Source organism: Arachis hypogaea, chromosome 13, assembly GCF_003086295.3.
Source record: "Arachis hypogaea cultivar Tifrunner chromosome 13, arahy.Tifrunner.gnm2.J5K5, whole genome shotgun sequence".
Taxonomy (NCBI): Eukaryota; Viridiplantae; Streptophyta; class Magnoliopsida; order Fabales; family Fabaceae; genus Arachis; species Arachis hypogaea.
Window position 1 is genome coordinate 1,964,282 of NC_092048.1, and position 16,463 is coordinate 1,980,744.

Consider the following 16,463-nt stretch of genomic DNA (forward strand, 5'->3'; position numbering starts at 1 on the left):
CTCTCAATACCACTTAAAGTGAAGGAAATTACTTGAAATAAGAAGAAAATATGCAATTCCACTAAGAATGACGGCAGGGAAAATAGGAAGTGCTAAACTATTATTTTATTCATTCTCTAACAAAATTTTTTTTGGAGAAAAAAAATTAATAATTAAATGTATAATTGAATGATATGCTGACACATAAGATTAAAGAACAAATATTTTAATAGGACCTTTACAAAAAGAATGGATACTTTAATAAACCTAATAAATTATTTTTTATATACTTAAAAAAACGTTTAATAAATATTATTTTATTTATCCCTAACAAATTTTTATTTGGTAGAAAAATATTAATATTTAAATACACAATTAAATGAGATATTGACACAAAATTAAAGAAAATTAATATTCAAATTAACAAATAATAACTCCTTTTTTTGTTGTCCAAATAACAACTCCTTTGGAATTGTAGATTTATAGTATGATTTAAGTCTATTTAATAAGGTTTTTAATTGTAGTAAGAAAAATTTATTACGCCATGGATAATTATCAGCTCATTTTGGTTCTAACTTCTAAGTGTCCAATGGTAGCCGTCTACGGTTAACAGCAACCTTTGATCGTATAACAATACGTACTTCCATTTAAAGGTACATACTTAAATACACCTCACAAAACACAATGCAAAAAGTACACTGCGGAAAGTAACACCCCTTTGCGTTTTTGAGTTCACACTTGTTCTGGTCTTCTTCTGATTTTTCCCAAAATAAAAAAAAATCCAACCTTTATTTTTATTTTACTTTTGGGAGGTTTTCTCTCACCGTCTTGTTCCTGTTTCAATAATCTTTCAAACAATCTCCATTTTTAGGGTTTTTGCTTGAAATGTTGAGGAACAAAAATGGAACCTTCTGAATCAGAATCAGTTGGTTCCTCCACCACAACCACCACCAAAGACCCACAATTGGGTTCTCAGAATGAACCTTCTTCTCCTTTTCCCAATCATCATCACGATCCTCAACAATCAGAGCCAGATCTCAGTGAAAATTTGGGGTTGCAGGATGAAACTCGCGATGAACTTGGTGCAGAGTTCCACAAGAAGTTGGATTTGAAGGATGAGGATGAAAGGGTAGCTGAAAATGAGAAGAAAGATTCGGACTTTGTAGCTGGTAGTGGAGAATATGGTGGTGAGGAATTGGGTGGTGAAGGTGGTTGTGCCCCGGAAACAGGTGAAGCACAAGGGAGTGATGATAATGATGGTTGGGATGATGATGAGGGTTATGGCTGGAATGAGAATGTGAAAGAGAGTGAGGTTGATAAGGTAAGTGGAGATTTTGATGTTGATGTTGATGGTGATGGTAATGGTGATGATGAAGTTGAAGTTGAAGGTGATGAAGAAGTGGAGAAGAAGAAAGATAGAAGCAGCGGTAGAGTTCAGCAGCAATATCCACTGAGGCCTGATGCTGAAGATTGTGCTTTCTATCTTAAAACTGGAAATTGCAAATTTGGATTCAATTGCAAGTTTAATCACCCACTTGGTAGGAGGAAGAGCCAGGTATTAATTATTCTTCTGTTCCTATTATCAATCTAGCACAGTGGTCTGGATTGCATGTTTGAAAACTAGGGTTGAAATTCACTTATGAATATTTATCAATTGCCCAAGATTTTTTTTCCTTGTATTTTAGCCTTATATATTATATCAATGGAATGAGTAGATTGAGATAAAGGGCATTTATGGTTAGCTGAATAATGTAGTATGTTTGACTTGAAGCACTGGTACCCTTATCATGATTTATACCAAATATTAAAACTTTAGAAGTTTCAAAGAGATTGCTTGGTCATATGCTTTTTAGTGTCCATCTTGAAAATGTTACTTTTTACATGTAATATTGCTTAAAATTTTGGTTTTTGATTGGCTCATTATGCTCAAGGACGTGGTAAATTTGTAACATTGTATGACTAATAACATTAAAAACTGCATTTTGTGGTAATAATTTATGTGTTGATTTTTTTTCATTGACTAAAGGCTGTTAAAGAGAAGGTTGGGGGAGAAAGAGAAGAACCGGCTGAAAAATCGGGCCAGATAGAATGCAAGGTTACTTTCAAAACTATGGTGTTGCAGCTTGCAAACTTCAGATTTACGATTGCATTTCTATTGTGTTAACTTCTATTTTAATGACAATGAAACATAGTTTCTTTTTTATATAAAATAAAATCGCATATCATTAAAGCATATGATATTATTTATTATCTTTATAGCTTTATTTGCATGTTATGGCAGTATTATTTAAGGTCGGGAGGATGTAAGTTTGGAAAAGCTTGTAAATTTAACCACACAAGAGGAAAGCCTTCAGCTGCGCCACTTTTGGAGCTTAACTTTCTTGGCCTGCCTATACGATTGGTATAATTTAGTTTCGTCCACTTGTAGTGATATTTATTTTTTTGGGATTTATACTCTCCTTTGTTTCTTTATTCCTAAACACCTCAATGACAGGGAGAGAAACAATGTCCCTATTACATGCGCACAGGCTCCTGTAAGTTTGGAGCAAATTGCAAGTTTAATCATCCTGATCCTACTTCTGGTGGTAGAGTTGGGGATTCTGTTTCAGGATTTGGTAACGGTAATTATGTCCCTCTACAAGGCGCATCACAACCACCATCTGGTCCCTCGTGGTCATCTTCAAAAACATTAAATGATACTACTCCTTTTGTGCCAATGATGCTTTCGCCTAGTCAAGCGGTTTCTCCCCGAAGTCCTGAATGGAACGGATACCAGGTAAACTGCATATATTTGGGATCAAAGCTAACAACCTTCGGCAAGAGCCAATCTACTACATTATTACTATTACACGAGTTTGCCAAATTTCTGCTTTTTAATTTTAATGTTCTCTGTTTTAATATCATTTATGTTACAACATATTTAGTCCGGTTTCACATTTAATAAAGAAAAGGCAGTAATATTATATATAGTATTATGTTTCCAAGAAATTTGACCAGATTATGGTTTGTAAAGGCACCTGTCTATCTATCCGAGAGGGGTATGCACCAACCGCCGGCATATGTCATGAACAACCCAACAATCGAAACACCTATGTACATGCACCAACCAAAGCAGACGCCAATTGAAGAGTTTCCAGAAAGGCCTGGTGAACCCGAATGCAGCTACTTCTTAAAAACTGGGGATTGCAAGTTCAAATCCAATTGTAAATTCCATCATCCAAAGAATCGGGTTGCAAGAATACCTCCGTGCAACCTCAGTGACAAGGGCCTGCCTCTCAGACCTGTAAGCTTACAATAAAACGTGCCCCTTAAATTTATTTTAAAAATTTTGATTTATCAGGACTTTTTATGAAATAAGAAAGGTTATATGAAAATAGTGAATGTTATACAAGAAAAATAGTTAAAATAATCTTTTACATGGTTGAAGAAAAATAAATAAATTTGGTAAAAGGCAAAGATCAAAAGAGTACAAACAGCAAAAGTGATTTTATAGGTCATAGTGGCAAGTATAGTGTGTTGATTTTGAACAAGGAACGTGTTGATTACAGCATACAAACATAACCACTATAATAACAAGCACTTCATGCTAATAAAATGCTAAAGGTAAAATATGCATGTGCACGTGAAATATTTGTTACTTCCGCTGGTAGACGAAAATATGCATGTAAAATATGCTGAATTACTAGTTTACCTTATCATCCATAATTATGCTAATTATGAAAATTTCAGGACCAGAATGTATGCTCCCATTACAGCCGCTACGGGATTTGCAAATTTGGACCAGCTTGTAAGTTTGACCACCCGGTAATAAACCCATCTCCCCCAAGTAGTCCTGGACTTGATCAGCAAACTTCTTATGCAGACACGCCTAATGAGATGACTACGATGGAGGGAAATGGAGATGCCAATGATGAGGCAATTCGGCAGCCTGTTTAGGACTTACTTTGTCAAAGATCTTTTTGCTTTGAATATATGCATATTTTGTAATTTTCCTTGAATATTTATTGAACTCACCGGTTATGCTTGCATCAGCCACAAGCTTTGCTGATGATAGCTATATATATATGTCGAATAGAATCCTTTGTTGACATTAACTAACAGTGTCAGTAAATTATCTTTGTTCTGACAATCTGGTGTGTTGTGAAATGTGGCCCCTTTTTTATATTATCTCGTTGTTGGCTTGTTCAACCAAGATTGTGCCTTACCAAGGTCTTTATCTTCCAACGCATTTTTCCTTCTTTTACAAACGCCTCATTTTTACTTTCTTAGAATTCCTACAAATCTTGTTAAGCACTTAAGCTAGACAATTTTTCAGTTTCTCGTCCCTAAGCAAGAAACTGGAAAGCATAAACATCAGCATGGCAAGTGGCAACAACGTAAAAAGAGTGGTTAAACTATGGGAGATTATATTTAATTTCGTACTTACAGACTAATCAATACAATATGCTAATATTGGTGGGAACTGAACTGCAGACTATGCAAAACTAAATAACTAATAATACAAAGAGAAACCCACCAAGAATGATCATACATTCTCACACTAAATGTGGAACCAAGTCCACACTGCACTGCAAAATAATATACATGTGAACTATAAAATCCTCCGCAGAGGTTCACAAGCAATAAAAGATGAGTAGAGAGAGTTAAGCCTCAACATTAGCTTTGTTTCCAGCAAGGATAAGTGAGATTTCGAGACCACGACTGAAGGCTTGATTGAAGAGAAGGCGAGACTGGAAAGTCGAAATGAATGGGAACCATGATAGAAGCGCAATTGGCACAAAGATGATCATTCCCATTCCAGCATCATACATTCTTGCAAACTCGCGCACAGAATCCCACAATCCTAGACTCCAAACTATCCTCCTCCAAGTAATTGCCAACTGCAAAGAGCAGAATGGAAAATCTTATAAATGTTGCAGCAGAGAGAATAAGCTTTAAAACACAAATATCAACAGGCACTAACAATTGTAAATATACTCCTTCCATCAATAATTATCAGTGAAAAAAAATGGTACATTAAAAACTAAATGGATGGAGAAAACAATAGGCCAACTGATCCCTTGTGCATGCATTAAGTGCAAAGGTAAAATGTATAGTAGTTATTGTTATGTATAATTGGAGATTAAATCATTATGTTTTTGTCCCCACCCTCCTCGATTTAGATGCTGTGTATAATTCGAGATAAAGAATCAGTTACTATCCACGTTGGCATGTGAATATTCATACATAAATAAATCCGAACTTACAGATAGCATTGCCCATCCAGTCGGGATAAATGCTAGGATGCTTGCGAAAAGGTCAGGTATTGTCAGATTTGTAAAGGCAACAACAAGACACACGGCTGCAACAAGGCCAATAGCTGCAACTCCCTGAGAAAAACGCATTACCAGCTGAAAATCTGCAGATTTCTTCGGGCTGTAGGTAAAGATCTGCAAAGCAATGAGGTATCAGAATCCTAGGAAGAGGGGTAGGCCAGAAAGGTTCAAGGGAAAATATAACCAATACAACTAAAAAATTAGTTCAAACCTTAAATATCAAGACAACTACGACCAAGACAACCCATGAGAATCCATATACCTACAAAATAGCAAATTATCAGAACCAAGAAATAAGAGACTTGTATTTGCTTCAGATTCAAAAGATACAGGCTAAAATACTCTATGTAAATTTTATAGGAACACTAAAGTGATTTTCTATTTGATAATTGCCGGGACTAACGATGGTATAGGCTATATGGCTACATGAAAAGTTAAATTCAGAGTAAGGAAAAGGATCTTACTGCAAGTGATGTATCTTTTCCAGTAAGATGTAGCTTATATACAACTCCATATTGAAACACGAAGAACCTCAAACTCAAAATTGTCTCCAAGATCCGACCTCTCATTGTTTGGATATGCATCTACAGCAAGAGCAACTCATTAAAAACCAACAGAAAAGGCATCAGCTCAATGACTACTATTTCATGCAATGTCCACAGTCTTACTCAAATCCTGAGAGCCTACGATTCTGTAACATTTATAATTCAATTGTCTGATTACAATTAGTAAAACTGAATAAACTTCACAAGGTCCTCACATGGCACCCTCCATCAATACTTGCTCTATGCAGCAGAATCGAATGACATGGCTCAGAAGAAACTTCAGAAGATTTAAATCATTCAACCTAACTTTTTAATGCCATGGGCTTTCACGTGCTTGTTCCACTTACATGCTACCTAATCAAATAATATGCCCATCTATTCAGAAGCTTAGTTGGAACAGATGGGAAAATCTTTATGGAGGTAACTTGGATCATATTTGAAATATAGGGACTTCCTTTTGTGTTTGACCCCATGTTTCGTTAGAGAAAACCTCCCTAACATGTGTAACATGGGGTTGAGAGATTCTGTGTAATAAGGCGGATACTAATCTTCCCCCATTACCACAGACCTATCCTTAATAAGGTTGATTGAACGTGGCCATGTCTTTTCTTTCTTTTGTTTTTTATTTTTTGTTTTTATTTTTATTTTTTATTTTTTGAAGAGAAATTCCATTATAAATTAATAGAGCAAGACAGAATCAACCCTATTTCAAACCATAAATCATAAAAACAGTCAAGTGACTATTATTTTGGGATAAAAGAACAATCAAGTAACTATTAATACCAACCTGCTCTTCATCCCACCAAGACTCCCAACTGTTATCTCCCTTCACTCCTACTCCTCCTCTGTAAAGAAGCCAACTTGTCCAATCATCAAAATCTTCCACAGTCCTACATAAGCTACTAAGTTAGAAAGGTACAGAATAGCTCATATAATTCATGTAACGATATCATCATATTTAAAAATTAGCAATCTTGAAACCAAACATCATCCAAATTAGAAGCAAGAAAAGAGTAAATAGCCATTTTAGTCCTCCAAAGATACAAGTGTAGTCAGTTTAGCCCTTCAAAAATAAATATGAAAAACTGGTTGTCCAATATTAACTTCTGTATGTTTAAAGGACAAGAAATGACATGTAATATCAAGTATACAAATCGAAACTGAAAGCAGTAAATTTAACAGCAGGAAACTTACTTTTGCCACTCAAAGCCAGATGGGTTGAAAATATAAGGAGCAAAAAGCCAGGATATGACAAGGAACCAACTGCTTAGAGTTATCAAAATATATGTAACAGCACCTCCCTGTGCATACGCATATGCGATGTAAACTATAAGTAGTAGTGCTATTTCCAGCCTGTTGCATCACAGGGAAAATAAATAAATAAAACATTGCAATGAATTTCCAACAACAACGACAACAATAATAATAAAGAGTACTCACGCTTTGACGAAGTGGCTCCTAGAATATAGTCTGTAATTTTCAGCAAACTTTATGTGACGGACAACAAACCCTCTGCCAGTTGCCCGATACTACAATAAAAGGTCAAATTCAATCACGTCTGAGTTACACTGAATAACTATATATGTTCTGACTTCACATAGAGAGGGAAGAAAAACAAACAAATAAAAAAATACAGCAACTTACTTTCGCACCCCCATGGAGAATTGTACGCCCAAAATAATGAGTTCTAGTTCCTAATGAGAATGTAAAGAACACAGAACATAGCTGAAGTTGCATTGTGATGAAACTAAAAATAGCCTGCAATCATTTCCATGGCATATAACATTTTGGTTAAACACCAACAAATTATTTTAGGTTGATATGCTGTAAAAGAAAGATAAACAATTGTAGGGCCAAACCTTCAGCAATCCTAATTCAAGTATAAACCCCATTATCATTGGCACTGCAGTGAAAACACCAATCTGTACCAAAAATTGTGCATTGAGAGCTGCATCAAGTGCTGTGTTACCCAAAATCCTTGCTTCCCTCGAGATGTGTTCATCAAGACCGGAGAATGCCTACAAATGGTTGTAACATCAGAGAAGAAGACCAAGCTCATAATAGTTCAAAAGAGTGATAACTGTGAGGAATGAGAGTGATAATTTCCTATGAATGCTTATTTTCGATACAACTAGTTACTATCTATGCCAAGTTTCAATTTATTCAATGTTTCTTTCCAACAGAGAGTAAGAGAAATAGTTTTCTTCATAGGAAGATAAGTGCATTAATGAGAAAGAAAAAGAGTACAATGACAGAGCATTATGTATTCAAGGACTTTAACCTTAAATATAGCTGCCATATACAAGGCAGTTCGAATGATCATTGTTGCTACTCAAAAGTTTTTTGTTTTTAAGCTGTGGTGGATGAGTGGCCAAACTAAAATAGACAGGATAAACTAGGCGGCGTATTATACATTTTATTATGCTTTTTGAATGGTGGGAAGCAGTTCTATTGTTAGAGATATAACTATTCATATACCTCTTACTATTGGTTTAAGCTTTTGGGAGTATTTTCATGACATCTATTGACAATTTAACATCCCTTCAGAATTGAAAATCCAGTTCATGACATTGAGATCATCATGGTACTTAGGTAAAAACAAATGAAACCACCACCAGGTCAAGTAGGTGGAGTCCATTATATGCATGAAATGATGCTATAATGTCTTTCTTAAACGTCGTTTATTTATTGAGAAGAAGAACAAAAGTACCAGAACAAAAAAACTAATTACAAATAACTAGGAATGGTTTCATACAAAATTTTAGTAATAAGAAAGAAAAATTTAAGTAATCCCCTTAGTTTACCAGGTATGCTCTTCCATACAAAAATATATATACAGTGAGAACGGTCATCTGCAACAAAAAATTGGGAAAACATCAGTAAGAAAACTTTGACAAACAAACATCAAAGGATTTTTGAGGGGGAAAGTTATATAGGCTTAAGGACTATACCATAGTGCAAACATAAAAACCAACAGTTGTGTAAAAGAAGGAAAGCATTCTGAAAAAATCAAAAAGTTGTCCAAGTCTGTAAACATCCCTGCTAAGCACTTGCTCTCCATTACCACCAGCCACTTTCCCTTCAAAGAGGGCAATCTGGTTCAACCCAACATCCCTTCCTTTTCCAACCTACAGAAAAAGCAATAATCAGCAAATTAGAAAGACATTTTTTTTTGTGCAGTTGAAAGCATATTGCATCGTAGTATAATAGTATATCCAACCTGAATGTATTCATGATGTGTTATATTTCCCAACCGCAGGGTCGAGTTGAAACCTGCAGCATTATTGTGTAGGTTATTTGATTTATGATAGAGAACAAATGTATTTATGCAAGGTTTAACTAATCTATAACCCCCTATTGTATGACACCCTATTATTATTTTTGTGTAAAAAAAGTCAAGTTCTTATAGAAAGATAAAGATACAAAATCGCATGTGTGAGAGGAAGGGGAAGAGAGCCAAAAATTAAATTAAAAATAAAAATTCAAGCACTTAACGATCCCATTAATTTTTCCAGGGTATCCATGGATAATGGTGAAAATTCGAAACACACACCCAAACAGACATCAATCATCATAGGTTAAAGCCAAAGCCATAAAATGATTATCTTATCATTGTTGTTATTATCACTTCTGATTATTGCTACCACTAGGTATGTTTGGGAAATAATAGTTACAGAAATATATACAGGGAAAGAATAGACACAACGATAGATGGCTAAAGAATTTTTCTTGTTTTACTCGTTAATATCACAACACCTGATATCAGAAAGACATGACCCATATAAACCCAGAAAATCTAGGGCTGGGCACAAAAAGAACAAGAATTATGGATGGTTATTACCTGAGTATATGTCTTCGCTAATATTAATAACACGGGATGCTTTACTAATGCCTCCTCGAGTTATGTGAAATATCCTATCAAATACATCAGGATGTCCATAATGCATGCGAACTCTGCATATTTTTCATTTAACCAACAAAATTGAGAAAGTCTGTAAGATATAGGCCATGCTAAAATGATATGAAAGGTCTAAATTAGCATTGATTGACAAACATAAAATTGAAAAAATGCCACCAAGGGTTTGTCTATGAGTTCAAATAGGAGAGTTCTTTGTATTTGATAAAAGACTAATTTCATTAAGATGAGGAAAAGGATAATACAAGATTGATGCAAAAGGGTTCCCCTATAAAAAAAGGTTTGAGGGGTTTCATTAGCCATCCAAGAGCCTCCATAACATCTAGATTCTAAATATATTTGACTAAAATAATTAATTATATAAAAATATAACTAAGAAATATAGAAATAAACAATTGATTATTACTAACAAGTGTGAAAATGTAAAAGTAACTAATAGCCACTCTCATTTCCTTTTCTTGCTATACTCCCAAACAGCAAAGCCAAACCTCCTAAACACTCTCCTTCCTCTCGCTTTCTTTTCCTTCTTAAGTCTTAACTCCCAAATTAACATGGCCAACCAAAACTGTAACTATTTAGGCACATAAAAAATGAAATGGGTTGTCAAGTGGGCCCTAAAAGACAAATTTAAATTTTTGGTTCTTTATCATCATTCACATAACTGGGTCAAAATGGAAATATTTAATGGAAGGATCTAACTTTTTTTTGTTTCATTTCTTTCCATTTTGCAAAATAAGATGAGGAAAAAAGATCAGGATTCTTATGTAGTATTTCAAAAGGAGTAACTTTAGACAAACCCATTTGGAAGTCCAAAGCTGCCTCTAAAGTCAAATAGTTCATATGGACACTTGTGCTTAACAGGATTAACACCAATGACTTGCTGCAGGTTTGAAGGCCACATAGCTGTCTTGCATTGCCCAATAGCTGTTTTCTGATGGAACAATTTGTTTAGCATCTTCCATGAATGTTGGGTGTGCCCTGTAACCCTTGTTGACTAGGTTTGTTGGGTTTGGTAGTAGAAAAGAGGAAAAATTTTTGTGGCAATGTGCAATTTTTGCCACTATTTGGAAAATTTGATTGGACAATAGTGCACGCACCATCAATGACAGATTTTCTGACAAACGTGTTTTATGGGAGAGAATTATATGCCTAGCATCTGGTTAGTGTAATGCTCTGATCTTTACAAGGGACTTTTCCTCTTGGCCATGTTGAGAGGTTGGAAAGTTATGATTTATAGATAAATATTTTGTTTTTTGCTTTTGCTTTTGTATTGGGCTCCCTTATCAGTTATCCCCTAATTTGTATTATCCTTCTCCCCGTCTTAATGAAATTCTTCTTTTATCAATTTTTTTTTTCTAAAGAAGTAAATGCATCAAATTTTGAAGCATATAAGGAGACTAGAGTAAGAATAATAGACAAACATTGAAAGTAACTAAGATAATAAGCAAAACAAAAACAACTTACTTCAGAGGAGTAGCTAAAACACGCTGGCCTAAGGTTACAAAACTAGTTTCTTGATTTGACATGAACCAAGCCAAGGATGAAACACTGCACCAGAGTAAAATGTGATAAATTTGAGTTATTGAGAGCAGAGAAAACACAATCGTGTCAATTTGTTGATCAAATTTCTACTAAAATCAAGACAAACCTTCCAGTAAAAACATGCTCCCGCACACCAAGAATAGTTGGAGGGCGAAGGCCATGATTCGCATGAAATTCCTCAAGGAGGTTCCTCATTTTCATTGCTTCCTCAAGATAATTGTCCTGTCCAACAGAAGAATTCAAGTTAATTTATATAAACTTTCTTCAGCCAAACATTCACTCTCACACATGGTGGACAGGGTCCAAAACACCAAAAACTGGGAATTTAGACACTGAAGAACAACGGATCATATAAAAGTGCAAGATTGGTAGGCACGCAAAAGATACAAAAATCATTGCATGTAAAAGTTAGGGGTGAAGTTTATATAACAGCATGAAACTCGGCTAAATGCATAGGGCTATACATAATCACATGTCTCCCATTTGATGAATAATTCTTACAAGCATACAGCATCAGCACAATACAAGGTCAACAACACATGTCAGGACACAGACAAATGAACATGCATCATCATGTTAGGAATAAGTAAATTTCACATATAAGTAAAAGGCAACAATCTCAAAGCGGCTAAAAAACAACTTTTGTATGAAATAAACTTAAAGTGGAAGATACAGTAAAAGACAATTTCATTAGTCGATGGTTGTTGGCATATAATGAATCAAAATCTGGTTCAAGTTCAGCACTTCCATTCAACAAAAATAACTAGACCCTATATAACCAAATATGGGTTCATGATTTTCAATGGATGCCCCAGTTATCTCTCCACCCCCCCCCCCCAAAAAAAAAAAAAAAAAAAACTGAAATAGGAAAGGGAAAAGATGCAAAATGCATGGGCAAAGGAAAAGATATCAACGAAATTTAAAAAAAAAAAAAAAAGAAAAAAAGAAAAAAAAAAGGAAAAAGAAAGAGCCGAGAAAAGCTAAAAAATAAAAAGCATCACTTCCAACAGAAAAGTGTACTATGAAAGAACCAATAACCGATTGTGGCAATGTCGTCACCTGATTCATGTCAATAGTTTGAACAGCATCACCGCGAGTGAAAATTATAGCATGGTTTTGGTTTTCGGGCTTTCCTTCACCTAGCTTTGGATCCCCGGGAAGTTTGATAGAATATATCTCCTACAGAACAGAAGAAAATTCAGAAACCATCAAGACAGACTTTAATTTAAGAAAAACAAACACAATAAAACAAGGAACATGATGTCCTAAAAGGATAAAACCATATAGGTTATAAGCTGTCAGAGCTCAGAACGAAGATTTCAATTTATTTTTTATATAAAGAGAAATTTATCAATGGGAAACAAAAAGAGTGTAAAAATAAAAGAAAACCCATCTTCAGGAGAAAAAATGAAAAGGAATTATGCAAGTCCTTCAAACAGTGATACTTATCCAAAGCATGATGTGCTGTCATCATATCTTTTAAAGAAATATATCTAAAAAGACCATCAGCAGAAAATTGTGGCTTGGTAAGAAATTACAAATATAGCCTACCCTTATCAACCACAATGAGAAGACTTAATCATCTTCAATGCACAATAGCAGTCATCAGTAACATCACTCTGTTAATCTTGAGTTGGATGAAACATGATAAGATTTAGAATATTGTCCAAGACAACGGTAAAAAGAAGCAAAAATGTCAAACATGTTTGACCGATATATTCATACCAATTCACTTCACATTAAGAAAAAGGCAATTCATAAACATCAAAAGCCATTGAAATACAAATAACATGTTTTAAGCACTTCTACACATTAAGGCAAACTGTTGGTAGAAAAATAACTTCTTTAGAAGCTTAATCCACCTGATCTTTTCCATTTATATCAGCTTTAACAAGCTTTGAATAAAACACTTTTGTTGTCTTTCCCTCAGTTGTACTTTCATCAGCATGGATAAAAGCAACTCGCAGTGCCTCATTCCTGAAAGAAAACACAGAAAGCCTTTATTTTTATGCAGATAAAACATTGAAATAATAGTTTAAAAAGAAATTCATCTGTAGTTATGTACAGAGTCTTCACCACTAAGAAAAGGTATAACAACATAAAACATTTGTGACCGAAAATTCTCCTGAAGACATCAGAGTCAGGAATATCTCCTAAAATAGACCACCACCGAGATTAACCAAACAAAATAATGACTTACCCACTCCAATGTGATCTCTACCACATCTAATAATACAAAAAAAAATAATCCTAGGATTAGTTTCGTATCACTAATATTCAATTATCATTTCCTTATTTGATTAGGAATAGGGTTTTCCAATTATTATAAAAACGATTAGTTTCTTGCCCTCTTGTAACATACCACAACATAGTCATATCATATCACTATTTTTATCTTATCTTATAGCCTTTCTCTTATCTCTTTGTCCTTACATATCCAAAATCCATAATCTAAACAACACAAATACACTAAAAGAAACTAAGTCAACCACTAAGTAATAACATAAAAGCCCTCAAAGTTTAAAAGAGGAGTCATGCCTCACTATCACAACTACTACACTACTTTACCTACATGTGTCTACATAAATTTCATTACCTTATATAGTCATAATCTTAGCATGAAAATAGCACGTGAGAAGATGTAAGGATTCAATTCCATACCTCTGTAATAGCAAAGCAATATCAGCAGCTTCTGGTGCCTTTCGCTGTTTCTGTTGTCCATATATTTGGCATGATACAACATAAGTAAACTTCAAATCAGCTTGTGCTCGTGATTCACGTGACAGTTCATATCCTTGACTTGTGATGAAGCTATTTGGAGAATAATTGTCCACTAATAACACAACAGATGTTAGCAACTACTTGCATGATGCATCACTAGAGAGGATAAAAAAAAATTGCAACAGGATTGTTCTCGTATAGTTACCTCCTAGTGATCTGCTCTCCAGAAAGCTCTGCAACATTAATGCTCTTCTATAATACATCATTCCACGAACTGCAAACCAAAGGGGTAGGTGATTGTAGAAAAGAGGTCGGGTTTAAGTAAGAAATATTACTATAAAAAATGTATTTCCTAGTCCCCACAACTAATTTCCAAGAACAAATGAGGAAAAAAGATAAATGGAACACTTGTAACCTGTCCTAGCTAGAGTCTGCCCACGATAAGATGCCCAGAAACGGAGCTCCAAAGTGTCACTGCTATTTTTTTGAAGTTCATCATCTCCAGTGGATGCTCCCCGACCAATTCTTTCAAGAAAGTTATCCCACTCATCTGCAATTGAAAAAGTTTTCAAAAACAATTCTAAATCCACTAAGGACAACAACCAAGTCAAATAAATAAATAAATAAAACCAATTTAAAAATGGGGTACAGCCTAAACCCTAGTCCTTCAATCGCAAATAATGCTTTATTTCAATACCAACTATCTATAAGATTCTCTCTATTTTGTTGCTTTGCTCAATTCTCTTATGCATTTATTTATATGATGCCATTGTGTCCTATTATAAAGACCCATCAATTTTTTACAACTAACTATTCTATAATCCTTCATCAAATCTACTCCCCTTAGTGGGGCTTCAACAAGCATCTTCTCATGTTGCAAAACTTTGGGCAAGATTGGACCATTCCCCAAGTGCTACTCTACTTTTTCTCTAATAATTTCCCATAATTTTTTCTATGTGATGGACCTAAAGGTCACAGGTTCTAGCCAGAAGCACCCACTGATGTGATTACGAGGTTAGGCTGCCTACATTACACCTGCGGCCTTTCCCGGACTCTGCATTAATGTGGGATGCTTGTGCACCAGGCTCCCCTTTTTTTCTCTGGACACAAGATACTTAAAATTTAGTATCATCACTCACCTCAAACCTCTAATGTATAATAAGGCATCCCCAAGTAAACTTACAGTACTTGATAGACACTCAAAAGATAAATTATTTTTCCACTACATGTCAACCTTCCAAACAAAGTGTTAAAACAGATAGCCATAATATGTGCAAACCAAATATGAGTTGAACAGAAAACATGTGTTATCCTTTGCTTTTGGGGAGAGTGTGCCTAAAGACATTACCTGGAAATATCTTTTGAAGGTAGAAAAGAATAGATATCCCATCTTCATTCTCCTTTTGCAATTCGGAAGTACTGTATAGCACAGTTTCACTATAGTATGGGGTGAAAACACTACAACCAGCCAGACAAAAAAAAGAAGAATGTTAATAATGTGGTATAAAAGAATAAAAACTCTGCAGCCAATAATCTGTATAGCTATGTACATACCAGAATGGCAACGTTTCACTAACAGGCTTTGCTGAAGGCATCTTCATAAATAAAGAATTTGTGAAAAACTGTAATCTTCTTCTGGCTTCAAGATTCTTTGGAACATTAGCTGCAGAGTCCTTTACGGTAAGAAGGAGATGCAACCTCTTCACCAGCTCTTTCTGCAACAAGTGCATAAACATATTGCTAGATATGAACTATCAACAGAATTTGTGAAAATATAAGGTACTTACAATTTCTGGATCATCAGGCCATCGTATCCTAGAAAAAAGGCGTCCCTCATCTCTAGCTCTAGCTACAATATTCCAAGTATCCAGAGCCTCCCTGAAAAATTATAACATGAATATTGCAAATTATGTGAAATGAAGAAACCAGTCTTCTTCTCAAAACATAAAGAAATCATACTAATGCAACCGTATACCTTAAATCTGAAGAAACCAGGTCATGAGTAACAACATCATAGACTTCATACACAGCCTTAGCAGCACCTTTTGCAAGTTCCGGGTCATTTCGAATCTGATAAAGAAATCATTTCACATAATTACACACAAAATATACCAATCACCAATATATAGTAGGATGGGAGATAGAGACATAACCCAAGAGATATTTCCCTCGGTTCCACAATTCAGGTGTTTACGTTTTCACTATATATATATATATATAGAGAGAGAGAGAGAGAGAGAGAGAGAGAGATTTGTCTGACTTATAATTGTGATTGATTAACTTCTCACTTCTCAATGTTCTGATTCATCAGTTTATATACAATCTAAGGTTAGCTTGTGAGGGAAGCTACAACAAGGGATAATTCAGAGGATTCACTAGTAAGTTAGTAACAAGGGATGTAGTAGCTGGCAGAGGCGGTTAGCCGGTTAGATTAGTCCTAGTACT

The 16,463-nt window shown here is 34.8% G+C and overlaps 2 protein-coding genes across 2 annotated transcripts in view; one reads left to right on the forward strand and one right to left on the reverse strand.

Annotated features, from left to right (window-relative positions):
* Nucleotides 1–577: 577 nt before the first annotated feature.
* On the forward strand, nt 578–4,108 carry LOC112736346 (zinc finger CCCH domain-containing protein 43). The gene is made up of 6 exons (XM_025785750.3): nt 578–1,534; nt 2,006–2,074; nt 2,261–2,380; nt 2,474–2,755; nt 2,993–3,262; nt 3,709–4,108. The coding sequence occupies exons 1-6, from the start codon at nt 881–883 to the stop codon at nt 3,913–3,915; spliced, it is 1,602 nt and encodes a 533-aa protein (XP_025641535.1). The 5' UTR covers nt 578–880; the 3' UTR covers nt 3,916–4,108.
* A 254-nt stretch (nt 4,109–4,362) lies between these two features.
* LOC112736345 (callose synthase 10) overlaps nt 4,363–16,463 on the reverse strand; it is a 33,480-nt gene continuing 21,379 nt past the window's right edge. Inside the window, exons 28-51 of the mRNA XM_025785749.3 lie at nt 15,994–16,088; nt 15,806–15,896; nt 15,573–15,733; nt 15,367–15,476; nt 14,434–14,568; nt 14,224–14,292; nt 13,959–14,130; nt 13,160–13,274; nt 12,357–12,476; nt 11,404–11,519; nt 11,220–11,303; nt 9,681–9,793; nt 9,060–9,112; nt 8,791–8,967; nt 8,644–8,691; nt 7,699–7,857; nt 7,484–7,597; nt 7,280–7,368; nt 7,034–7,192; nt 6,627–6,729; nt 5,759–5,878; nt 5,506–5,556; nt 5,226–5,408; nt 4,363–4,859 (exon numbers count right to left, since the gene is read on the reverse strand). Of these exons, the coding sequence (XP_025641534.1) occupies nt 4,623–4,859; nt 5,226–5,408; nt 5,506–5,556; nt 5,759–5,878; nt 6,627–6,729; nt 7,034–7,192; nt 7,280–7,368; nt 7,484–7,597; nt 7,699–7,857; nt 8,644–8,691; nt 8,791–8,967; nt 9,060–9,112; nt 9,681–9,793; nt 11,220–11,303; nt 11,404–11,519; nt 12,357–12,476; nt 13,160–13,274; nt 13,959–14,130; nt 14,224–14,292; nt 14,434–14,568; nt 15,367–15,476; nt 15,573–15,733; nt 15,806–15,896; nt 15,994–16,088 (2,874 nt within the window). The 3' untranslated portion in view covers nt 4,363–4,622. The remainder of the gene's footprint in view (nt 4,860–5,225; nt 5,409–5,505; nt 5,557–5,758; nt 5,879–6,626; nt 6,730–7,033; nt 7,193–7,279; nt 7,369–7,483; nt 7,598–7,698; nt 7,858–8,643; nt 8,692–8,790; nt 8,968–9,059; nt 9,113–9,680; nt 9,794–11,219; nt 11,304–11,403; nt 11,520–12,356; nt 12,477–13,159; nt 13,275–13,958; nt 14,131–14,223; nt 14,293–14,433; nt 14,569–15,366; nt 15,477–15,572; nt 15,734–15,805; nt 15,897–15,993; nt 16,089–16,463) is intronic.